The sequence below is a fragment of the Globicephala melas genome, chromosome 1, assembly GCF_963455315.2.
Source record: "Globicephala melas chromosome 1, mGloMel1.2, whole genome shotgun sequence".
NCBI classification, from domain to species: domain Eukaryota; kingdom Metazoa; phylum Chordata; class Mammalia; order Artiodactyla; family Delphinidae; genus Globicephala; species Globicephala melas.
Genome location: NC_083314.1, coordinates 141,857,288 through 141,884,425, shown reverse-complemented (window position 1 = coordinate 141,884,425; position 27,138 = coordinate 141,857,288). Strand labels below are relative to the sequence as shown.

The 27,138-nt window shown below is 36.5% G+C and overlaps 1 protein-coding gene across 5 annotated transcripts in view; it reads right to left on the bottom strand.

Moving 5' to 3' along the window:
• The window catches only part of USP24 (ubiquitin specific peptidase 24), a 149,991-nt gene that overhangs the window by 86,613 nt on the left and 36,240 nt on the right, over positions 1–27,138 (bottom strand). For 4 of the 5 annotated variants that reach the window (XR_009565233.1, XM_030870265.2, XM_060305073.1 and 1 more), the window contains exons 2-14: positions 22,115–22,280; positions 20,706–20,773; positions 16,833–16,976; positions 16,030–16,152; positions 10,268–10,303; positions 9,865–9,930; positions 5,975–6,040; positions 3,380–3,454; positions 2,584–2,742; positions 1,331–1,445; positions 1,031–1,134; positions 367–474; positions 65–160 (exon numbers count right to left, since the gene is read on the bottom strand). Coding sequence is in view for 4 of the 5 variants with exons in the window: in XM_030870265.2 (XP_030726125.2) it covers positions 65–160; positions 367–474; positions 1,031–1,134; positions 1,331–1,445; positions 2,584–2,742; positions 3,380–3,454; positions 5,975–6,040; positions 9,865–9,930; positions 10,268–10,303; positions 16,030–16,152; positions 16,833–16,976; positions 20,706–20,773; positions 22,115–22,280 (1,326 nt within the window). In the remaining variant the exon portion in view is untranslated. The remainder of the gene's footprint in view (positions 1–64; positions 161–366; positions 475–1,030; positions 1,135–1,330; positions 1,446–2,583; positions 2,743–3,379; positions 3,455–5,974; positions 6,041–9,864; positions 9,931–10,267; positions 10,304–16,029; positions 16,153–16,832; positions 16,977–20,705; positions 20,774–22,114; positions 22,281–27,138) is intronic. The other variant, XM_070045082.1, reaches the window with a different exon arrangement.

The following is a 27,138-nucleotide window of genomic DNA, read 5'->3' as shown; positions in this document are numbered from 1 at the left end:
GCCCATATGCAAGTAAAGCTGCTTTAAGTACTTGTAGCTAGAAAAAGTCATTTGATTCTCCTGCCTTTCCAGAAGTGGTCTCAAAGCGAGCTTCACGGCCTATTCGTCCAATCAGGCTCAATAGCTTCTGTCTTACTCTATCGGTCTCGGTCTCCCAGCTCTGTAGAACGAAAAAGAAAAGACACAGGAACTGCTTCCCAGTCCCATTTGATCACACTGGCAAAATATGCAAAAACTTTAAACTTGAGCTAAAAAAGTTTAATAAAGTAAGAAGTGTACGGTTAAACACTGCTAATTTAGAGGGAGGAGACTTCAAAATAAAATTATTTTAGAAATATTTAAAAGTAAGCACGTTTGAACACATACCTTCTGAATGAGAACAAACAAATGATTAAGCTGATCTGAATTAAATTTGACAGCTGCTGCAGCAATAATAGTATGGATATTCTCGATCACAGTAGATGATTGTCCTGACTAGAAAAGAAGACATTGGGAAGAAAGTTAAGTCTTGGAGACCGGAAAAACCCAAGTCTTTCCCTGTTGATTTATAGACTCAAAAGCAAAACAGTAACAAAGATAAATTGATTCTAGTCTAACAGCATACATACACTTGCGTGATAAAATTGGTAAGACTACAAGAAGCAACCATTATTAATGGTTATCTGTTGGCCTTGTTTAAATTCCTAGAAGCATTAAATCTCTAAAAAGACAATGTAAAAAAAGATGAGAATCAAGTTCTCAATCTGACATGTTCATTTCAAGAGGAGAACAAAATATCTTCAACTGGCTTAAAAACAATTTAAACTAATTACAAGAAAAACATACTCACTTTTCACATTTTATAAATGATCTTGAGGGTCTCAGTTGAGAGTATTATGTGTCTCATTTTTAAATCTGCTTATAGATAATTTGTGACTTCAATTATTATTTATTTATCCATGGGCAGTAAGTCTCTGCTTTAGAGAGTCACCACCCTTCGCCCTTACTGAAAAAAGTTAGAAAAAGGCAAAAATAATTCTGATCAACTTACCTGTATCTTCCAAATTTTAGTGAGCTCATCTAAAGACAATTTACTGCCCAAGAGTTCAATAATTCCCTTTATACGATCACAGTATTGTGCTTGGTCTATGTTGCCTAAGAGAAGAAACACCAGAGAGGCAGACAGATACAGTGAACACTAACTTTCTAAATATGATCCTATTTATTCAAAGCAATATTAACTTTCTGTAAGATTATTTAAAGGCTAATATAGTCAAAACAACAATTTCATACCTTTTTTATACAGAAATATATTATTTATGTGTTAGGTAACCTTTTTTAAGCAACTTACCTTCCAATGCAATTGAAAGAACTGAGTTCTCAACTAGCCAATCTAATAGTCTGTCTGTATCTATAGCATTCTTCACAGATTTGGATAAAGTGCTATCTTCTATTAGTTTGGTTACCTAAAAAGACAGGATTATTGTGATTGAATCTAATGCGAATATTCATAATCAAAATCTTCATATATATTTTGTGACTTTTATAGTGTTACAACGTGGTCTAACGATTAGCCAAAATGTATCAAAGGCCAGTTATTAGAAGTTAATAGACCACTTATTTGTGATGTCTCTTTAAAAAGAACACAGAGTTCACACTTCCTGGGCCACTGCTGATTGGCTCAGGGATGCACATCTGACCCAAACTTCAATCAGAGCACTCCTCCAAATTCTATACTTGGGACCAGAGAGAAAGTATCAGTCCTTCCCCAGTCACAAGAGCTATCCATGGCCATGTCTACCATATGAAAGATGCCACTCTGTAGGTGGAAAGAGAACAAGGCCATCATGCTCATAAAAGCAGAGATAAGACCTGGATAGAGTCCTGGCAGTGATTCAGTTCTCAGATTCTAGTTGATCCTGTTGCCCACATGTGTCCCTGCCCTTACACGGTTTGGCTAGTCAATCTCTCATTCATGTGAGACAGCCTAGCCTTCTTCCATTAAATTCCTCTTTTAGTCTAAGATAATTCAAGGTGAGTTTATTTCACTTGCAGCCAAGAATCCTAATTAACACAAAACTGAAGGAAAATAACTGGAATTATGACTGAACTGTATTGGCTCCACCGGAAACTCACCAAAACCAACTATGCTCATGTAAAGTTTAGGAAGCTGCAGAAAATTACTTCCATCATTTTGCTTAGACCATCACAGTTGTAAACAAAACAAAATTTTGCCTCAACCCCAGTTAGAAGATTTGATTTAAGTAAACACATATCTGAAATATAGTAAAAGGAATTACACCCTTAGGGTAAAAAGTAAATCTCAAACTGTATATTCCAAGGAATTATGTTCTAGCAAATTTCACTAGAACACTAAATATTTCACAGAACGAATTTGGAATGTAATACGTATAAAAATATTGCTTTATTAACAATTATAAACATGTATACCATTTTATATATAATCACTGTTATCTCTTTTTGTAGGATTACAAGAAATTATTATTCTTTATTTCCCAACATTTTTATATTAATAACCACAAGTTCTGGAAAAACTTAAAGTGTCTGTCCTTTAAGTCTTCCAGAAACGGACGCAAAACTTACTTCTTTGAGGGAATTCATTTTAGCGCTAAAATGAGGTGATTTCAGCATGCGCAGTAGGATGTCTAGTCGAAGGTCGTCCACAACGGTCACCAGATCCGGTTGGAAGCGCATGCAAAGTAACTTAATGGCAGACAAGAGCTCCGGGATGCTAACCAATCTCTTTTATTTAAAAACAAAATACACACAAACGTACAGATACATAAACAGAAAAAACAAAAAGGAACCATGAAGACATTCTGATGCCAATTCTTACACACACACAGGAATACAGGACATTTTCAATAACCATGGTCTAATGGTATATGATATTCCACATGGTCAATAAACTACATTTTACTTCTAAACAAAAGTTAGCACATGTGTGAGCAAAGAAAAGGGAAGGGTTCTGTGATAAATTCAAGGTAGACAAAATAAATCACGTTAAATTTAAATGTTAAAATTGCTTTAAACACCTTTGGATAGCTTTTAATACTGAATCATTTTAAAGCTTCTTCAATGCTATACCAATTATACTACTATCAAAATCAACATGTTAAAAAAAAAATCAACATGTTAGTAAAATTCTTAATGGTATCACTTGCTGACAACCCTACATTCATTCTATTGACTGAGGTAACACCAACCACTTGGTATTTCAGACAAAACATTTTTTGGTTAGGAGATGTAAAATTAATTTGATGTGAGTTGTATGTGACCAGCATCCAAACAGCAATGGTGTGTGAACCTTGCCCTAAGCCCTGACTCTGCTTCCATGGACCAATAGGCATTGGGGCTACTTGACTGGAGAGAACATTACCTTATCTTTAAGGTCCTTTTCTTCCACGCTCCGCACGTCCTGGATTGTAGTAAGGATGACTGGGTCCAGCATGGGCTGCAAGAAAACAGTACTAAAGTTAATAAGGACCCCTGAATCTGTCCCCAAACTAGAGAGGAGACACTTTTTTATTCGTATTTCACAAAGGAGAGGGTGCTATGCAAAGATTGGAATTCTAGTATTAGAGCAGCCACTAACTAGGTAATACCATCCCAAGTAAACCCTCAACTGATTCTGTGCCTCAGCTTCTTTACTATCATATGGGTGCAATCCCTCTTTACTATCTTATAAAGGGTCCTTTGAAGAGCAACCAAAGACAACCAAAGACACACCGACTAACTTAAAACATTAAGGCATGAGTATGTACTATTTTTGTAATAAAGTATTTTGCATTTGATTTAAAAAACGAATGTAAGCACAGACCATGAAAAATACGCTGTTTTATGCATTTATTTTGCTAACTGATATAAATGAGGCCTATAGACAAGACTCATACAACACACTGCTCCAGAATGGTAGCATAACCAGGTAACTAACTCTGAATAGTATGTGAAAAGTAGCAAACTATTAGCTAGATCTAAATGATCACTTCCATTTAAGTAAAATAATTTTTAAAACTTATCTGGTGACAAGAGAAGATAGACAATATTTGGCTGTCAAAGCAAGAAGACATTAGCAATGAATTAAAATGACATCAGGCAACTGATTATCCTAGTAGAATTTCTTTATTTACACTTATGCCAACTGTATAGTGAGAACTGAGGGCTGTCAGGGTAAGAGGCAAGTCACACGGCTCTTGTCAGCATGTGCCAGCCCTGCTTAATTCTCACTGCAACTCTGTGAGATAGGCATGGTTATTATCACTATTTTACAGATAAAGAAGCCAAGTCACAGGAGTTACTTCAGTCTTCCGAAGTCACACAAGGAGCAAGTGGTAGAGACAATTGTTAATTTACATAAATATGGTATGAATTTATTGCTGAATGAATTTAAGGTTGGATGGTTTGATATAATTAAAATAAAGATAAAGTTAAATAAGCTTTGGTTGGAAATTCATATACTTTTTAAAGTATGCTGTGCTTGGACTTCCCTGGTGGCACAGTGGTTAAGAATTTGCCTGCCAATGCAGGGGACACGGGTTCAAGCCCTGGTCCGGAAAGATCTCACATGCCGCGGAGCAACTAAGCCCGTGCACCACAACTACTGAGCCTGCGCTCTAGAGCCCGCGAGCCACAACTACTGAGCCCGCGGGCCACAACTACTGAAGCCCGCGCACCTAGAGCCCGTGCTCCGCAACAAGAGAAGCTACCGCGATGAGAAGCCTGCGCACCACAACGAAGAGTAGCCCCCGCTCGCAACAACCAGAGAAAGCCCGCATGCAGCAACGAAGACCCAACGGAGCCAAAAAAAGTACACTGTGTTTACATATAAAACCTGGAATTTCTAAAGAACTTAGTATTAATTAGCAGTTGGAATATTTACACTGAAGCTCTTTCCATGGAGCAATGCATGGGTTTAAAAGCATGCATTTAAAAATTCAATCCTGGCTCTGATTATTAAAAAGCCAATTATTAAGTCAAATCATTTTGTCTCTTTATGTCTTTGTTTCAGCTACAAAACGAATGATTGTATTCATATGCTTAATAAGTGAGAGAACACTAGATGTCTCTAAAGACCTTAGTATCCAGAATGAAGAAATACATAAGTAGCCATCCTGTTTCATTTAAAAATCTTGCAGTATTGCTTTGAACTCTAAAGAAGGCACTTAAAACTTAGAAATAGCAGGAATTTCCAGAACCTACTAAAAAAATCCTATATCCCTTGTTAAAATGGCCCTAAGTAAATTAGATATTAGAAAGAAGGAACAAGTGCATACTATTTGCTTCCAAAGGACACTAAGCTTTCAAAACCATTTGCGGTGATTTAAAAAAAAATCTCTGTGAAAGTTTTAAGTTTCACAGACTTATTTCTATAAAGAAAATAATAAATGGAGGTATTTCAACATGACATTTTATTCAGTAAAACTTGTTAACTGAAATGGAAAGGAATAAGAAAATGTAATAAGCCCTAAGCATTAGGAAGCTGAACATTCCACAGCCTCGACTATCCTGTGACCTGCTGACGTACAATCTGCAGAGGCAAGAAATCAGACAAGATGTGCTGTTAAACTGTTACTCAGATAGTGAGTGACTTGGCTAGCAGGTGAGCCCAGCACCACTCAACACTGTTTAACACATAAGGGCACTGAACCCTTAAATAATCCTGTAAAGGGGGTAGGGATATATGCCACCTATTTTATAGTGAAGGAAGCAAAGAAAAATATATGCTATAATATGTAATTATATTTGATAAAATGATAAATTAAAAAGGTAAATAACCTTAAATGTTAGGTCTCCTATACCTTAAATTAGTAATCACTTTTATTTATCTTCTGATATTTTCACTATAAAGATAGCTAATCTGAAAAAAAAGTTACTCTAAATTAGGCACAATTCTGAACAACCTGATAAAAAGATAATTTTACTGTTTGCATGTCTTAGATCACCTCTGAAGTAAGTGTAAAATGGCCTGTCTTACCTGTACCACTGAGGAGTTGAGGTACTCTGCACACACCCCTAAGGGCTGCACCAGTGCTGATACTGCCTGAAAAAAGACAGTAAAGGTGAGAAATAAATGTGAGTGAGTTTCTTCCTTTTAACATTAAACAAATCCCTTTTAATATGTCAGAGAACATTTTATACTCTTGAATAGAAGAACTGATATAAAGATGTCGATTTATTTAAATTACTGTAGAAATGTGATTTAAATCATAATATGCCAATAAAACTTCTTTCAAGGCTTGGATGAGATGATTCTAACGTTCACATTGCAGAGTAATAAAAATTTTTATTTGAACAAGGAGAGAACAGTTGGGGAAGGAGTGAAATGTGCCTTTAACAAAAAAATACTTAAAACTTCCATGAAGAAAATTATAAAACTTTACAAAAATACATAAATAGTCCAAATAAATGAGATACCATGTTCTTGAATGGAAAAGACCAGTACTGTAAAAATGAACAAACTGAACACACCTACAAACTGAACACAATTCCACATATGGTCTTGGTGGAACTTTCTAGAGCAGGAGAACCTGACATGCTGGCTATATTCAGAAGAGTAAAAATATGAGAATGATCAATAAAATTTGAGAAAAGAAAGACGCTGAGCAAAACTGGCACTACCAATAATGAAAACACTGGAGAAATGGTATAAAAATGGCAGAGTGACCGAACGAATGAATGACAGGAACAGAAGTCCAAGAACAATTCATGTATACACGGGACTCTGACATTTGATAAAGCCAACAAATCAAAGTAGTGAAGAAAAAAATGGAATATTTTTTAAAGGATCTTAACAACAATTAGTTACCCATTTGGAAGAAAATAAAATTGGATTTCTATCTTACATCATATATAAATACATTCTAAACGAATTCAAGAACTAAGTTTAAAAAATGAAACTGTAGAAGTATAAAATTATATGAGTATTTTTATAACCTTGAGATGGGGAAGGAAACACTCCCCAAGCAAATCAGAAAAATTTTAAGCCATTAAGGAAAAAACTGACTGTATAAAATTTTAAAGCCTCTCTATGGCAAAAAGACACCATCAACAGAAATGAAAAGAGAAGGAAAAGAAATTTACAAATACACAAAATAGACGTGACATTGATATACTTAATATAAAAAGAAAAAAATAAATAAGACAAGGAACCCCAAAGACCTATGTAAATAGATCAAATTTACAGAAGAAATGCCAATAGCCAATAGTCATATAACAAAATGCTCAAATTCACAGGAAATCAGAGTATTGCAAATTAGATAATAAAATACCATTTTTTTGGTCCATCATATTGGAAAATTAAAGACTGACAATATTCAGCACTAATGACAGTACTAGGAAATGACTTTATGGGAGTATACACTGGTCACCACTTTTTGAAAGGAGATTTAGCACTATCAATTATAATTTTAAAATGTATATAATCTTTGAAATCCCACTTTCTAGGAATCTATCCTTCAGATATGGCAGCAAATGTACACAAGGACAAATTTACATGGAACACTCTCTGTAATAGCAAAAACTTAGAAATAATCCAATGCTCATTAATAAATGACTGCATCACGGTACAACAGTTGCAGGAACACACTGGAGCCATCAAAAACACTGATAGCACTAACCTGGAAAGATGTCCATGATATAATGTTATGTGAAAGTATGCTACTAGGTATAGTTTGATTACAATTTGGTCTCAAAGAGAAAGAGAGAACATGCAGATATATTTTATATAAACTTAGGAAAAAGTCAGAAAGGCTATGCATTATATGGGTAACCATGACCTAGGAGGTAGATGTATGTGTTGGGGTGGGGTGGAGGACAGGAAACCTTCACTTCTTACTTTGTACAGGTATTTTAAACTGACAGATTGTGAATGATTTTTTTCCCCAGTATTTTTCAAATCCAAAAATATGTAAATATAAATGTAAAATGATGACATTCACTTGTATTCAGTCTTATAACATAGCCTAAATTTATTCTGGGACATAGTCACCTTCTTAACTGGTCAGAAATGAGACATTTATTGTGATTTAAAAAACAATTATTGATTTATTTTTGGCTGCCTTGGGTCTTTGTTGCTGCATGCAGGCTTTCTCTAGCTGCTGTGAGCGGGGCTACTCTTCATTGCGGCATGTGGGCTTCTCATTGCAGTGGCTTCTCTTGTTGCAGAGCATGGGCTCTAGGTGCACGGGCTTCAGTGGTTGTGGCTTGTGGACTCAGTAGTTGTGGTGCACGGGCTTAGTGTTGCTCTGCGGCATGTGGGATCTTCCTAGACCAGGGCTCGAACACCTGAATTGGCAGGTGGATTCTTAACCACTGCACCACCAGGGAAGCCCTTACTGTGCAATTTTAATTGGACCTGTTTGCAAAATTAGAGCCTCAATCTTTGCAATCTCCTTCTCCTATGCCTGAATTTCTACCATTTTCTCAATACAACCTAAACAATCTAATTTTACATCAACGGCAACAAACAACACAGTTGTCTGAAAAATGGTCTGACCTAAGGGAAAAATCTTCGAGGTATCTTTAGCTTCAAGACATTTGATAATAATGAGGGCAAGCCCAGATTCCTATGCATCCATCCTTGGCCAATTTTCATCCAAGAAGGGGAGAAACTTTGGGCTTCTCTGTTTGTTTGTTTAAATAAATTAACTCTGAAGGAAATTAGTGAGTGTTTTATTTAAACTTTTTAAAAAATGAAGTTCATTTCTAATACTGCCCAATGACCTATATAGCCAGTTCTTGAGAAACAAGCAAGCTGGATAAAACCCTATATCTGAACAGGTGTTGTTTTGTCTTGCTTTTGAAGTCACTAACTATTATCTTCCAGGTCAAGAGTCGTCTCTAACATACTTGATCCACTTAATGGGGATCAAAATGACAGCCTAACAACCTAGTTAACAGTCAGGGAGGGAGAAGAGGCCTCTCTGATCAGTGTCAGTAGAAGTATTTATGAGCTGGCAGACATATGATCTTTAAGGATAAACACTGGGTAGCAAGAAATAGACTATTGCCAACCACAGCACCAGTCTCTCTCATTGACCGTTGTTATTGCTCTCATGCAAAGATAGACCAAGGGAGTTAGGTGATTGGTCACGGTCCCACAGAAATAACTGCTACTGTAAGCACAATTTATACCACTTCGGTATATTATTTTACCACATCATTTTCTGCTCTGATCAATTTACAGTAGCTAGCACAGTGTCTTCTACATGGCAAGTACATACGTAGCTTATAACTGAATGATTAATTAACTAGAGAACAGAATAAAGTGCTCTCGGTTACAAACAGGTCGGCAGTCCGTGAAAAATTAAAGATTATGTTATTCCCCTTATCACAAGGTTAAATTTGAGAAAATAAAGTTGACATGAAAAGATAATGGTATTGCACCTGAGGGATGGTTCTAAGCTCCTGTTATAGCCCTTGTTATCTATGAATCTCTGTAACACCAAAAAGCTGACTAAACAATCTTAAAATAAAATATTTTATTTGTTTCTGGTACTATGAAATAATTTCTGACTTATCTGAGGCATAAAATTGTTATGTACACATATACTTGCCACATATAGCAACTGTCCCTAAATAGCAAGATAATTTCATGTAACCACCACAAGTTAGTAGTTAAGAGAAGAATATCACAAAGAGAAATTAGTGTGGTGAAAAAAAAAAACCAAACACCATACACTGAAATTTGCTTATTTTGATTAACAGTAAACATTTCTGTGGTTATCAGAAACATGGACGCTGCTCCTGTAAAGACTGACTTAAACTTTAACATTTAATTTAATTTGTCTAGACCATGTCCCTTGGGTTACACAGCAACCCAGATAAAGTGAACTTCCACACTGTATATATAGTGGTTTAACTTACCCCAAGTTCTATATCTTCTGAATGGAGCTTGGCCTGGATTGCTGCAAAGCCACCTAATTCTCCAAACTGAGAAGAAAAAAGGTATACGTTAATTTTAAAATGCTATACCTTAATAGTTTAAGCAAGCAACTAAGGCTCACATTCTGCTTTATCAGTGTGCTCTATAATCCTGGTCTTAAGGGTCATCACAAAAATAATTCCAATGCTCCTGTGATATACTAGAGGAGATGTGCTAAGCCCTAAAGCTGAGGTTTATCTGTATAAACAGCACATATAAAAAAGAGGGAGAAACTGTAAAACCTATCTGATTATTTTCTGTAGCTGTCATCTACCTAAAACACCAAACTCTAGGAAATCTCATTAGAAAATGGAAAACATGATCATATTAATAAAAGCTTTATACCTTATTTACCAAATCCACAACCCATCCATGAGGCTCCTATGAGAAAGGAAAATAGAAATTGAGATGGCAATACAAAAACTTCCCTACTAACCCTCATATTTCTTTTATCCTAAATCAAATGTTGGAAAAAAATTAAAATTTAAAAAATATTTCAAAGTTTTCTCAAATGTTTCTTAACGTGATTCTTTGACATTACTGTAAACAGTTGCATGAGTAAGTCTGTATTTTGATGGAATTGCTACAATACGAAGCATTTATGTGTTTTGGGTAGCTGAGATCAGTTTAAGCTCTCTGAGGTACAAGATAACTTGAGTTAAATTTTCTAAGAGAGTTATATTTTAGGAACTAAATTAACTTAAAGAGTAGCAAATCAGGAATCAAGAAATTAAAAGTTTTAGTCCCAGCTGTACCATTAATTACTGTCCTAGAGTAAGCTCTTCTTTTCTCCTCCTTTTCTTCCCTCCTTTCCTTTCTTAAGCATTCACTGTTCTAGGGGCTGAATAATGTTCTAGTGGCTGGATACAGAACAGTGACTAAGAAGAGATGTGGTACCTGCTTTCACAGAGCTCATATTCTAGCAGGATCAATAAAGACAAGTAAACCAACACATAACTCAGATTGTGCTAAATTCCACAAAAGGAAAAACAAAAGGTCTTCAAATGAAAAAGGAGCCTACTCTGTTCAGAGTGGTGGTCACAGAAAACCTCTCTGAAGAGGTGGTCTTTAATCTGGAACTGAAAGGATGAGACAGATTTAGCCATTCAAAGAATAGTCCAGGCAGAGAGGCTGAAATGGAAAAGGTCCTGTTTGGGGAAGGCAGAAAAGCCTACCTTGTTTGAAAAACTGAGAGGCAACTCTCCCAGCTGGGAGCCGGGGTGCAGGAGAGAAGGTACAGATGAAGCTGTAGAGAAAGGAAAAGCCAGATGATGCAGAAATCTGTAGACTGTGATTAGAAAGAAAGCAACAGAGGTGTTTAAAGCAAGAAAATGATGCCTTTTATGTTTTAAGGGGATGCTTTGCAGTTATGTGGAGAATGGAATGGAATGGATCAATGAGAGAGTGAAAAGTAGAGATACCAGGGAGAAGACTAGTGCAGTAACTAGGTAGGACATGATGGTGTTTGGAGTAGGATGGTGGCAGAGGAAAAAGAGAGAAGTCAACTTAAAATCTATGTGAGATTAAATCAAAGGACCTGTTTACAGTTTGGATATGGGGAATAAGAAAAAGGGATGAATCGTGGCTGATTCCTATGTTTTGGCTTGAGCATGTAGGTAGATGGTGATGCCATTTACTGAAAGGGAGAAGAATGAAGGCTGGGGAGACATAATGAAGTTCCATTTTAGGCACAGTTTGAGATGTCTGTGTGGCAACCAAGAGGAGACAGTTGGCTCTTCAAGTCTGTTGTGCTCAGAGAAGAGGTTTGGGCCACAGAGATATAATAAAGCAGAGGGCCATCAGCACAAAGATAGCATTTAAACCCATGAGAATGGAAGATATTTCTTAGAGAGAGTACTCTGGATCAAAGTTGGGTAGAGGTGAAGGAGTTGAGAAAGGAAAGGTGGCTGAGGGGCAGGCAGAAAGCAAGAGACTGTAGGAAGGAAGTTTCAAGGAGGGAGAAACTGACTGTGACCATTCCTGTTGACGGGGTCGAGAGACATTTCCTCTGGATCTAGAAACACGAAGGTGCTGGTATCTTAACGAGAGCTGTTTCAGTGGAGTGGTGGAGAAAGAAGGCAGAATGGAATGCCTTGAAGAGTTAATGTAGAGTTCAGTCTAGTGACCCCAAACATCTCTCCAGCCGAAAATAACTTAACACCACTGGATAAAAACATTAAAAAAAAAAAACACTTTAAAAATATATAGCTGAGTTGACACAAAGTGCTCAGAAGTTTTAAAAAAAGAGAAAGCAGAAATCCTGTGAGGTAAGCAAACTGTGAGGCCAGCTTTCACGCTGTAGGCATCTGTGGAACTCTGGAGACCTCTAGCTTCCATTTTCACAGCCTTACAGTGGCTGAGAAGCAGGACACGTAGCCAAGACAGGGCTCAGAGACTAAGAAGAGTTTGTCACATAAATCAAGAACCCAAAGGGCTACATCCTGAGTGTAAGATGAACTGAAATAAACTTACCTGTAGAAGGGAAACAACAAGGAAGCCTGCCAACCTTGACTGTGGTACTGGATTGTGAGAAGAAAAAAATTCTCCAGGAATTTATAACCACAAAATTGCCCTCACATGGCTTTGCTGCTCCAATTCACACTGCCTTTATGGTCTGAAAAACCTTAAGCTGAGAATTTATTCCCAAATCGTAGTATCCCCAGGCATCTGGAAGAAGTAAATCTTTTTTGGAGGAAAGAACTTTCAACTCAGGCCTCAAAAACTCTTCTTAGATTAAATTCCACGAAACGTAAGTTCACAGGAAAACAAAGAAATACGTATAAAAATGTTTTTCTATACACATACATACATATACAAAACAACTGAGTAAGCTGGCAGAATCAGACCAGCTTTTAGATGTCAGACATATGCTTATAAGTTAAGCATTAAACATATAAGTTAAGCATCAAACAAGGAGGAGACTGAAAATATGAGTCAAGAACGTGAGATAACAAAAAATAAGCAGAGTCAAAAATGAACCAATGAGAATTTATAGAAATGAGAAATATAATAAATGAAATTAAAGACAATGAATAGGTTAAATAGCCTATAGGATACAAATAGAAAAAAAATTGGTGAACTGGACCATAGGTCTGAAAAAATGTTATCAGAAATGCAGTACAAGAAGACAGAAAGATGGAGAATATGAAAGAGAATAAGGGACATAAGAACAGAATGAGAGGGACTTCCCTGGTGGTCCAGTAGCTAAGGCTCCACACTCCCAATCGAGGGGGCCCAGGTTCGATCCCTGGCCAGGGAACTAGATCCCATATGCCGCAACTAAGAATTAGCATGCTGCAACTAAAGATCCCACATACCGCAACAAAGAGCCCATGTGCAGCAATTAAGACCCGGTGCAGCCAAATAAATAAATAAATAAATATTAAAAAAAAAAAAAAAAAGAACAGAATGAGAAGGTCCAACATGTAGCCAATCAAAGTTCTAGAGGAAGCGAGACTAATGGGGAAGAGGCAATATTTACAAAGGTAATGGTTGAGAATTTTCCAGAATTGCGACAAGATATAAATCCTTAGATTCGAAAATTCAATGATCTGAAGCAAAATAAACAAAAAGAATACCTCAGTTAATTGCAGTGAGAGTCAAATTGCCAACTATCAAAAAGAAATAAAATAGCCATGAAGAAAAGAAAGACTTCTTACAAAGGAACAACAGTCAGACCAACAATCAACTTTCAATAACAATACTCAAAGCCAGAAGACAGGGCTTACCTGGTGGCACAGTGGTTAAGAATCCTCTTGCCAAGGCAGGGGACACGGGTTTGAGCCCTGGTCCGGGAAGATCCCACATGCTGCGGAGCAACTAAGCCCGTGGGCCACAACTACTGAGCCTGTGCTCTAGAGCCCGCAAGTCACAACTACTGAAGCCCGTGCACCTACAGCCTGTGCTCCGCAACAAGAGAAGCCACTGCAATGAGAAGCCCGGCGCACCGCAACGAAGAGTAGCCCCAGCTCGCTGCAACTAGAGAAAGCCGCGCACAGCAACAAAGAATCAAAGCAGCCAAAAATAAATTAAAAAAAAAAAGTCAGAAGACACTGAAATGATAGCTTTGATATTTTGACAGAAAAATGTATGTCAATCTAGGATTTAAAACCCAGTGAAAATGTTCTTCAGGGAATAGGAAATAAAGTCAAGTTTAAGCCATCAAAAACAAAGACTCAACTCCCAATGGACCCTTTATGAAAGGACACTGTACAGGATGCACTCCAGGAAGAAGAAAAATCATCCCAATGGAAGGTCTGAAATACAGAAGGAATGGTACACAAAGAGATAGCATATAAATAGGGCTGAGTCAAAACACTGTATAAGGTAATGATGACTGTACCTATTTGAGGGGATAAAACAATACAGGAGAGGACTTAGACAATGCACAATAAAGACAAAAGGATAATGAGTCAGGTGAGGAATGAGGACACGAAACAGTCTAAGGTTTTCAAGTACTCCTCAGAAGAGGGGAAAGTTACTGATGAAATTTAGGTTTTGTTTAATTAATAAGTTAAAATTTTAGACTAACCACTAAAAGAGTAACTGAGAGGGAAGGATATGGAATCTTTCATCTGGTTGGTTGTGAAGGGGGATAGAGAATAATGCTGAAGCTAGAGATGGAAGTGGTATCCAGGGCAGAATTTTTAAAGATGGGAAAATACTAGACTCTGTTATACACAATGGGAATAATCTGATAAAGGGGAAAAAATTGAGCATACCAAAGAAAGAATAGAAATGCTAAGGCATAAAATGCTTGAGAAGGCAAGAGGAAAGAAGAGGGGATCTAGGGCATTTGCAGAAGAGATAATTCCTTTTGTGGTAATGAGAAGAAATTAAGAGACAACATTTCTGGGTCTCCACTGTTGTATATGTAAATTGGGGGGAGGAGAAAAAGAACATTTTTTGAGTACTTACTAAAGTGAACCACTGTGTTCAGTGTTTTTATATACATTTGTCATTTAATCTTCACAACATAACTGAAGGTAAGATTTTAGTATTTTGGGCGCCAAGACTGTATATGAAGAATGCAGACTATGGACTAGATTGCATAGGTCCCCTCTGTAAACAGGTTTGTGAACTTGGGCAAGTACTTAACCTCTGTGAGCCTCAGTTTCTCATCTACAAAATGCGGGTAAAAATAGCACGTAACTCACAGAGCTGTTGTGGGGACTAAATTCCACAGGATATACTCACAGTGCTTTCCACTCAGCTCTCATTTCCTCTCTAGAGTACTGCCTGGCCTTCCAAGGTGGCAACTCCTTCCCCTTATTCCATACATAGTACTTACTATTATAATTGCACCTATTGTTTGTTATACTGTGATTTTTTTTTCCTATTTCCTCCACTATGCTGTAAGTTAGAAGCCATGTCTTATTACTCTTTATACTAAGGGCAGGAACTATTTATTTATATCTCCAAAGCCTAGAATAATGCCAGACACACAGCAAATGTTCAATAAATGATTGCTGAACTGAACCCCTGCCTTCTAGATAAATCAATGGACAAGTTTTCTATCTACTACATTGACTTCTTTCAAATGTCTCTCAAAAACCAAAGTGTCTGATCAACAAATTGTCTGAATTATGTACTCCTTGTGGGTATAATGTTATTGGCACTTCGTACGCCTTTAAATATAAAATGAGGATGTTGGTCTGTGCTTAGAAAAAAACAAAAGCTTTAAAGCTTACAGAGTTTAAAGAAAATTATACATGAGATTAACTACTAGATTTTATTTTCTGGGAATAATTAGTCGTTTCAAATGATTTCAAATGCTCTAGCTTCTCAAACATCTCTAAGAAACTGGGACACTCATTAAACTGGGGTTCTGGTAATTCAATAAATAGGGCACTTTTCATGTCATGCAGTCATTTCTCATTTCACCAAACATTATTTCAAATCTCTAAAGTTCTTCATGATGTTAATTAACAGCTATGGAAAAATATCCAGTAGCTGAAAAAAATGTTAAGCAATTTTATGAACCACATGGAGTATTTGTCATTTTTCATAGGTTGTTTTATCCTTCCATGTAAATTGTCATTTTTGTAGCAGAGAAAATCTTTTTCAATACATTTATCTATAAAAGGATGAAACAAAACTATGTTTACCTTTTGGAAAGTAGATACAGGGGAAATGGCAAACATATTTCCCTCTCCAAACACTTCTGCCCAATTCCTTTGAGATACTTTCATTCTGTTTTTAAAATGGTATTCATTATCAGGATTGAAAGCCTAGATTCAAAGAGAACAGAGAAGCATTATTATTATCTACTTCTATAGCAACACATATTAGCATTAGAAAAGAAGATACAAAATATAGCCTTGGACTCCCTCATTAATGGAATCTTTCAAGTATCCCAACAAAACATATTCCTTAGCCAGTGCTGAGGAACAAAGTGGTGCTCTCCTGTTCTGTTCAATGTTTGCTGTGGGGAAAGAGAAGGGGGTAGCAGGACGGGAGGTCTGATCCAGGCACGGTGATGCCAATGCTCCAGATGTTCTAGGGCTGCCACAAGCAGAGATGGGCAACAAGGCAGTGAAGACAGAAGTTAGGAGGGAAAACACGAGCGCCCCTTCTTCATGCAGCTACTGCTACTAGTCGGGGGAAAAGCCCAGAAACCAAACTACATCAACACCCTATGTGACAGTATTTGTGATTCGAATAATCAGGGAGACATAAAGGAAAGCTATTTAATCATTCTAAAAGCTGAGAAAGCTTAAAATTAGAAAGGTATTTCTTTAAAACTGAAAACACAGAACAGTTGTTCTGCTTTTAAAATAAAAAGCAAGAAGTCAAGTTAATAACTTTAATGATAAGATCATGATCACGCATTATTAATTACAAGTCAGAAGGTAGTAGGTATTTTAAACAAAAGCAAAACACAAAGTACTTCATTTTAGACATACTGTACCATTGTAAGCACAGCCAGCAGACCAGTGGGAATTGGATCTTGTTTTATTCTCTCTGCAGCCAGTTCTATTAATAGCATCAACATGTTGTAGATGCCTTCATGAATTTCAGTACCCCACTTGTGAACAGCACTTGATGTCAGCAGCTATCAAAACATAAACGGCACTTTAGAGTCTTACTTGAAAAGAAAGAAAAGACATCTACAGTTATCAGTTCAGTCTTGACTAATGAAGAGATTATTACCATAATACTTATTTTTATGCAGATGACTTGCTTTAAAAGACCCATAGCTGTAGTCCATCTACTTATCCACTTATTTCACAGTCAACACTTAGTTTTGTTTTTTTGAACTTTAATTCCCTTATATTAAGACAGTTTGGGGAATTCCCTGCTGGTTCAGTGGTTAGGATTCGGCGCTCTCAATGTCGAGGGCCTGGGTTCAATCCCTGGTCAGGGAACTAAAATCCCACAAGCCACGCAGGGTGTCCAAATAAATAAATAAAGCAGTTTGTTTAAAAGAAAATGTTGTTTTCTACTTTTCATTATTATTAGGAGAGGGCAAGTGGTGAAGAACAAGAAAGAACCTGAGATCAATTCTGATACTACTATTTTCTAGCTGTCTTGAACAAATTTACCAGAGTTCCCAGAGACTCAGTTCTCTCATCTCGAAAGAGGGATAATTCCTACCCACTTCACAGAGACGTTACAAGTATCAAAAGGTACATCGAATGTAAAGTATTAGCGAGGTTTTATTATTAATATATTTTGGCTGTCGTTATTAATCAACATTCCTGGAATCTAAGAAATCTCATGATTTGAACATGTACATTCTTTTCATATTATTTATATCTCAGAAACAGAACTGCATCTTCCCACCTGTTGACCAGATGGCAGCAGGGCTCTGAATGTGAAAAAAATTTTAGAAATACCTTGTCTATTTATTTTGCTTGTATTTTCCTTTCTAGTATGTATTAAAGAAATATACAATTTTTTTAAAAAGTTTAAGCAAATCTAAAATAGCACTGTAACATTGTTTACTTTGCAGCTATTTTTCTTAAATATAAAAAATGGTGCCTCTTATACTCAGATAGCAGCTTAGATTTGTTAAAAAGGAAGGAAAAGGCACACAGAAGAATCTAAAATCATCATCTTTGGATTTCCCCAATCTTTGACCTTCTAAGTCCTTGGGGAAGTCTAATTCAGGAACAACTGCCGAAACAGGGAATGGGAAAGTGAGAGGATTCCACTTAACAAAATAATGGCAAATTGGTACAGTGGTTTCATGTTTTTGTAAGATCTCCCTTCAGAGGGAAAATACTGTGCTATAAAAATTTCACCTTAGCCACACTGAGAACCCCTTAACGAGAGGGTTAAGACCCTGAAAGAGCCCAAACTTCTTTAGCTGCAGAGGAAAACCTCAGTTCCAGACTTTCTCTATAGCAATTAGCTGCACTATTTGCTCAAATGAACAATAATCATAAGACTGATTCTATATAAGGCAATTACTATTTTTTGCTACTATTTTTGCAAGAATTCTTTTGCCTGCCTATATATTCTTCCTATGTTTAAAAATTAGATAATAAAGCAGAGATTAAGATTTAAGAAGCTTCATGTGACGACAATAAAATTTATGTGGACTAAGCACCACTCCCTCTGTTGCCATCTCATATGTTCCGTTTTTACTTTGAAAATGGAGTTCTATCTACCTTCCAGATGAGGTGGGGCAAGACAGGCAGCACCATGTGAGGAAGAGGCACACAAAGTTTAAACACAGCTGTGCACTATGGCCACACCTGGATGTTTTTCCCTGCCTGAATATACTAGTAAAAGAATCCAGGGGACTTCCCTGGTGGTGCAGTGGTTAGGAATCTGCCTGCCGACACAGGGGACACGGGTTCGAGACCTGGTCTGGGAAGATCCTACATGCTGCGGAGCAACTAAGCCCGTGTGCCACAACTACTGAGCCTGAGCTCTAGAGCACACAAGCCACAACTACTGAGCCCGGATGCCACAACTACTGAAGCCCGCGCGCCTAGAGCCCGCGCTCCACAACAGGAGAAGCCTGCACACCGCAATGAAGAGTAGCCCTTGCTCGCCGCAACTAGAGAAAACCCGCGTGCAGCAACAAAGACCCAACGCAGCCAAAAAAAAAAAAGGAATCCAGGCTGGCCTGAAAGTGAAAGGTGAAGAAAGTAGAAATTACAATAAAGCTCCTTTTGTGCACCTTATTCACACAATTGCTTATTATTTGTACTCTTACTTCTTTTTTTTTTTTTTAAAAAAAGGGCAGCTTGTGAGAAAAGCCCAGGGAAGGTAGGGAGAGAGCCATCATACCAGGAAACACAAATCTAAAGGCACACAGAATTCTGTAGCCCTTCTAGTTTAGAGGAATCTTTTTAATAGCTCTAAACTGTAAGAATTGAATGACATTAAACATAATGCAAGGTACCTTTGTGCTCATAGTTTTATAGGAAAAAAAACCCCAACAACCGCTTGACCATTTATTATACTATTACAAACAGCTGAGGGCATAAAATAAAACAGTCCTCTGAAGCATCTCTGTACAGAGTTAGAGTATTACACTCCAAATACGCAACTTGCTGCTGGACTGACTTGACCCAGGGCTCTCTGAATCTGAAGATCATCAACCTAAAGATCCCTTCCTTACACGAATAAACCCTTTTCCATGACTCTGAATAAACTTGAATTTTCTTTCTCTGCAAATTTATGCATACATTATGATAGGTGTCACAATATGTTACATTATAAAAGTGCTGGTATTTTTTTAAAAAGATACTATAATTCTTAACAAAATTCTTAAAAGTTAAAACTACAAAATGGTAGATGAATTCATCCAAAATGAAGAAAAATCTTGATTCTCTATAATCCCTGCCTAAATGACAATTTTAAAAGATTTCTCCCTTTTTTCAAAGATGAAGCTATTTTTGTTCCTAAAATTAATTTTGTTCTGTCTTCAGTCTTGAATCAAGGGAGATTCTGTCTGTCAAGACGCAGATGGAAATAACAGTTTGCAAATGAAGTTTATTTTACTGGGTTTTATAATAAATACAAACTTCATCACCTGTAGTTGTAGTATCTTACTTGCATATGAGACAAAAAATGGATGTCAAAACCCAGAAGCATGAGACAGCAGGAGACTCATTTATTCATTCAACAAAGATTTACTGAGCTCTTTCTCTGCACTAGGCACTGGCTATATGCTGGGGAAAACAACAGTGCCTGTGACATCGTCCCTGCTCTTGAAGGATTCAGGACTCAAGTCCTGAATAGGGAACCATGCTGAGTTAGAATGCTTTCAGAAACAGAAGTCCTGTGATCTTCTATTCTCACTGTTAAGAAAAATTGCTTTATAAGAGATGTGGCCATAATGGGGGCAAGCATATCAGTCTAGCTCCAACAGAGATGCTGCCATCCACATGCCGTTTTGCCAGATACAATACTCAATCCAGTTAAACTTTCTATAGTTTAAACGTCTGCTTCTGTCTCAGTAGAATAGTACGTACAAAATGGCCTATATTTTGATAAATAAATATTGTATTTCTAAGTGCCACAATCCTTAGTTTAGTAAGATTTCTAATTTCCTAGTGTAAGTCTTCACCTATTCTTTAGCAGTTAAATAGAAGGAAGTAAAAGTTATATTCGACCAAAGACATGCAAACAATTAAATATAGAAGAAATAAATCATTCCTGAGCCCCATATTCAGGGCTACGTTTTTCATTTTTGAGCATTCCTCAGTTGTACAGGATTCATAAACTGGGCTCACATGTTAAAAAACTAAAACTAAAGCAAAAAGCCTGTTCACCTTCACCCCCACCAAAAAAAAAAAAAATCAGCACAGCACATTTTTCTTACCTTTTTAAATGCTTCAGGCATACACCTATCCATAAATCTTTTACAATTCTCATCAGACTCAGAAAGACCTTTGTAAAATAAATGAAACAATATGCCTTATTTAGATTTTAGGTAGTTGCAGAAATCATATATATCATTCCAAGCTCATACATATGGAACTTATTACAGAAACCTTGACTCTTAAGGAATTATTAAAAGCAGAAGACATACATTCTGATAAAGGAATAGGCTGAGAAAGTAACAGTATTAAATTATTAATAGCATAATATATCCATTTATATTTATTATTAATATATACTTATTAATAGTATAATAAGTAAATACTAATTAGAACTGAAATGCTTGAACTCATGTTTCCATATCAGAGTAACTTTCAATGATCTGACTAAATAGCTAATAGAACAAACACCACCAGCAGCTACTTATCAGCCATTACTGTCTTCCTAAACATCTCTTTTAAAAACACATATATTCTCAATAAATGCCAAAATCACTCTCTTGCCCAAAACAAATTGAACTCTGTGCAATAAAATGCACAGAACTGTGCCTGGCATAGAGTAAGTGATAAATACTTGCTAAATGAATGAATGAATCCACTGTAAAATTATCCTTCGGAATACACTTAAAAGAAAAACTCAATGACAGATTTTGCTTATCAGTGGAGACACTGTCGAGCACATTTTCTTTTTTCAGTCCTACCACTTAGCATAATACCGGCATCCTCTCAGGCACTCAATAAATGTTGCTGCTGAGAAGCCAGTCATAAACGCATCATGGAAGCTAGTCAAAATATTTCCTTTTGATGTGCCTTGTATTTAATCACAATGGTAAACTATGCACTTCTAATGAGAAAAAAAAATTTGCAAAACACTGGCTCAATTCATCTTATTTTACAAATGAATTCAATATGAAAAATAAATTATTATTCTCTCTTTAATATATTTATAATATAGATGCTTCCTTATGTTGAAACTTATTCTCTAACCTAGTGATATTTTATTACTCTATTCGTTTAATATCTGTAAAGCACTTAAGATAGTGCCAAGAACTTAATAAGCATAAAATATTAAATAAACATTACTTTCTTTTCTTTAAAAAAAAAAAAACGCCACTGCATTAAGCCTTAATCTAAAGTGCTCCAAGTTTCTGTGGAAAAGTTAATTTCAATTTCCGTAAGGCTTTTCAATTATATTTTAAAGACTCTTACACTCTATTGGAGTTAGAAGAAAATAGCTGATTTAATTCAACGCTTTTACTCCACAGGGGATAAACAAAGACTAAGAGAGTAAATGATCTAAGATAATACAGATGGCCAATGACAGGAGCTAAAATGAAAGTCAAGCCTCCTATCAAAAAAAAAAAAACCCAAAAAATGAAAACTCCTCCTGTGTCCTGAAGTATGAACTTACCAAGTCTTGCTAGGTAGGTAGACGCCAACAGGCATTTGCCTAGTGACTCTTCCCGCTTGTAAGGTATGGACCAGTGATCCGTCAAAACGCGGCTTTCCAGTTCATATAAATTTGTTGTAGGGAATTCAATTCCTTCCCCTGAGCAGTTTCCGTTTTCATCATTCTTCTGACAAAGAGGGATTATGGTTTAAAAAAAAACACACACACACACACAAATAATTAGTGACTACTTAAAAATTTTTCAATTTAACACAAAGCAGATCCTTAATCACTGGTAGCCATTAATTCCAAGATTGTGGATTCCACATTTCTTTCTCGTAATCACATCTTTCACCAAGACTATCTGAAATATTCTCAGCTTTTATCAATGTGGCATCCCAACTGTCTCAGAAGGTGAGCTCATCTCATTCTTCACAAATGAACTCTCTTAATCTCTTGCTATAAATATCAAATCTACCTTCTCTTACAGCCCCTTTTCTCACGCTCTCCCAAAGTGGCAACTGTTAAGGTCACCACACTGAATGCTACATCATTCAATCCAGTGGACATGTTTCAGTCCTTATCTTACTTTTCAGGAATATCTGACCTTCTGCCTGCTTCCTCTTCTTGGTATGCTAGATTCCCTCCCCTTACCTCCCAGGATAACATGCTTCCCTGTTCTCCTCTGGGGTCTGGGTTAGGGTGGTTCCTTCTGTCTCCTCTTCTGGTACATCCTCCCCTTCCTAGCCATCAAACACTGGAGTTTCTCAAACCTCAGTGCTAGGCTCTCTTTTCTCTGCTCAGTGAATGGTACCACATTCATTTGGCAGCATAGCCAGAAATCAAGACACATTCTTAAAACCCTATTCTCCCATCTCCACCCCTAAGACTAAGTGATCAGACCTCCTATATTTCTCTCAAATCCATCTACTTCTGTCCATCTCCACAGGGATGCCGCTATTCCTGAACTCAGCCTTCTGCCCTCTTTAACCTACTTAACTCTTAAACCCTCTAAACTCTTTCAGAGAAAAACCTTTCCAGAACTTCTAAACATTGTCAAATTCCTTTAATTATTTTATACCCCTACCATCCCGAACTTCTCCTTCATAACACAACTCACAGATATAATTTTACATTTATTTGTGATTTACTCTGTTTGCCCCCACTAGACCAAGCGAGCCACAAGGACGAGGACTGTTTCTGACCACTTCTATATCTCTAAAACCTAGTGTCTAACACAAAGTAGGTATTTAAAACGTATTTTTAAATAGAAAAATAATTCATGCGAAGTTTCAACTATCAGTGGGGTAACTGCCAAACTTTCCATCAGTCCTCGCTATAGTAATCCGTAATAAATCAAATGGAACCTCTCCTCCCAAATGGCCTAACACCTGGCTCCTTTGAAAACCTAGCCATTTTCACAACCCACTCTATAATTTGATCATTACAAAATAAAACAGTTCCATTAAAAAGAATTCACCTTTAGCCTCAATGAAGGAAAAGACCATAAATATAAAGCAGAAATGATTTAAAAACACACTGAAAAACAAATTTCAACCCCACATGAATGATATCTAAAGGAATGCAACACATTTTTTTTCAGGTTCATGGCTAAATTGGGATGAAAATGAGACAAAAAACAGGAAGGTAATAAAAATTTAAAATGGAGTAGAAGACAATATAATTGGGGGTGAAGAGTGAGGGATGGTGGATGAAGTAAATTTAGAGTCATAATGTTTGGGGATAATTCAGTTTTTAAACACAATACTTTCAGAATTTTTTTTTTTTTTTTTTTTTTTGCGGTACGCGGGCCTCTCACTGTTGTGGCCTCTCCCGTTGCGGAGCACAGGCTCCAGACACGCAGGCTCAGCGGCCATGGCTCACAGGCCTAGCCGCTCCGTGGCATGTGGGATCTTCCCGGACCGGGGCACGAACCCGTGTCCCCTGCATCGGCAGGCGGACTCTCAACCACTGTGCCACCAGGGAAGCCCTCAGAAATATTTTTAATTAATAAGTTCTGTAAATAAACCACTTTACTTAAAGGAACTGAGGAGAATCAAAATGTAAAGATTTTAAGATAGTCTCAAAATTGTACATTTGTTAAATGCTTAAATTTATGAACCTAGGATCAAAGTAGAATAAGGCATATAAAAATAGAATTCAGTTGTATGATGGGAATATGTCATTACTATGAAATATCTACCATTAATTTCCACAGGGAGTTAATAGATCAAATCATGTATGAAATCATTAAATGTACTTAGCAGCTATGAAAACCAAGAGCCTCCAAATGGGATTATTGCCCTTGTGAGAGTCACAGGAGAGCCTGCATCCCCTCTCTGCTCTCCACACAACAAGAAGACGCCAGCCTGTGACCCAGAGGAGGACCCTCACTAGAATGCAACCATGCTGGTACCCTGATCTTGGACTTCCAGCCTCAAGAACCACGAGAAATAAATCGCTATTGTTTAGAAGCCGACAAACAAAACCTGCCCCAAGCTAAGAGCTTCCTTGGGTGGGGGTGGGGGGAGACCTTTAACATCATCAGTAATGACACAAACATCGTGTGCCTCCTGAATGGACGCACTGTAAAGGGCACAACATCATTTCTGTGACAGTCCTGCCAAAAATGCATCCTGTCTCTAGTCATGATGAAACCCAAAATGAGAAACAACCTAAAAAATAGCCTGTATTCTTCAAAAATGTCAAAGTCAGGAAAGATTGAGGAAGACTGGACAGACATAACAACTAAATGCAGCATGGGATCCTGGATTAGATCTTGAACCAGGAATTTTTATTTGTTTAATTTTACTTCTTGGCTTCAAAGGACTTTAGTACTGGATTAATGTTCCCGATTTTGATAATATACTGAGGTTACATAAGAGAATATCCTCATTTGTAAGAAATACACACTGAAGTATTTAAGGGTAAAGGGATATCATGTCTTTAATTTATTCTCAAACATTTCAGAGAAAACAACAACAAAACACACACATACTTTTACATACACGTGCACATTATACATACATGGATATTCATATTTAGAGAAAAAAAGAAGAATAAAGAGAATGTGATAAAATGTTAACATCTGAAGAACCTGAATAAAGTTTATATAAAAATTTCAAATTTATATAAAGGTTATATAAATAATTTGACATTTACAGAAAAGTTGCAAAAATAGTTTTGCGCTATTCTTGCAACATTTTTGTAAACCTGGAATTATTTCAAAATTAAAATAATTTAGTAAAATAAATATATAAAAACATAGATTTTTGAAGAACCTAATGAATTAGAGAGGTAGGGACTCACCTATAGCGGTAAAAAAAAAAAAAACCGTTAAATTATACTGAGTATGTTTTACTTAAGAATCCCATTCCACTTGGTAACATAATTTGGTTTCTAAATACCTTTGTTTTTGTCTTAAATTACCAAATAAGTAATACATGTTCATTGTAGAAAATATGAATAGCAAAAAATAAAACCCACCGTTAATTTCACCACTTATAAATTAATCACACTGACATTTTAATAAATATTTTTCCAGTAAAAGCTTTTTTTTAACAGATTTTTTTCTTAAAAATTCACAAATGTGGAATTAACCTCATTCTCATCACCTCCATGGCCTTTCATAATTCTGTTATTAAAGACAGTATTAATGCAGTATTTCTTTTCCTATCTGATTTAAAAGACAGATGCACAAAGCAATAGTTACAAAACCATGTTAATGGGCTTATAATGAATACAGATGTGACCCATATGACAATAATAGCACAAAAGGGCGGGGGTGGAGAACAGAGTTATATTGGAAGAATGTTTTGTACACTATTGAAATTAAGTTGGTATTAATTTGAATTACAGTGCTATAGATCAGGATGTTAATTGTAATCTACAGGGCAACCACTAATAAAATAGCTTTAAAAATTACACAGTGAAAGAAAAAACAAGGGAATTAAAATTGTACACTGGAAAGTATACTTAATACGAAACAGAGGAGTAATGGATGATTAGAGAATTAAAAGGCATAAAACATAGAAGACAAACAGCAAGATGGCAGATGTAAATCTTGTTTTATCAAATAATTATATTAAATTATAACTATCAGAAACATATGGAATGAAAGTGGACTAAATGCTCTAACCAAAAGGCAGAGATTTTCAGAATGAATTTTTAAAAAGTGATCCAACTGTCTACAACAGATACCCTTTAGATTAAAAGACATAAAGAGGTTGAAATAAAAGGGTGGAAAAAGATATATCATGCACACGTAAAGGTGGCGGAGTGGCTATATTAGTAACAAACAGAATACAGGCATACCTTGATTTATAGTGCTTTGTTTTGCGGTGCTTCGCAGATGTTGCATTTTTTACTAATTGAAGGTTTGTGGCAACCCTGCAACCAGCAAGTCTATCAACACTTTTTCCAACAGCATTTGCTCACTTCATGTCTATGAGTTGCATTTTGGTAATTCTCACAATATTACAAACTTTCTCATTATTATTACATTTGTTATGGTGATCTGTGATAAGTGATCTTAGATGTTACTATTTATATTGTTTTGGGGCACCAAGAATTGTGTCTGTATAACATAGCAAACTTAATCAATAAATGTCTGTGTTCTGACCACTCCACCAAACGGCTGTTTCCGGTCTCTCTCCCTTCCTCAGGTCTCCCTACTCCCTGAGACACAACAGTATTAAAATTAAGCCAATTAATAGCCCTACAATGGCCTCCACGTGTTCAAGTGAAAGGAAGAGTAAGTAGCATGTCTCTCACTTTAAATCAAAAGCTAGAAACGATTAAGCTTAGTGAGGAAGGCATGATGAAAGCTGAGACAGGCCAAAAGCTAGGTAGGTGTCTTGCACCAAACTGTTAGCTAAGTTGTGAATGCAAAGGAAATCTTCTTGAAAGAAATTAAAACTGCTACTCACTGAACAAACAAATGATAAGAAAGCAAAACAGGCTTATTGCTATATGGAGAAAGTTTTAGTGGTCTGGGTGGAAGATTAAACCAGCCACAACATTCCCTTAAGCCAAAGTCTAACCTA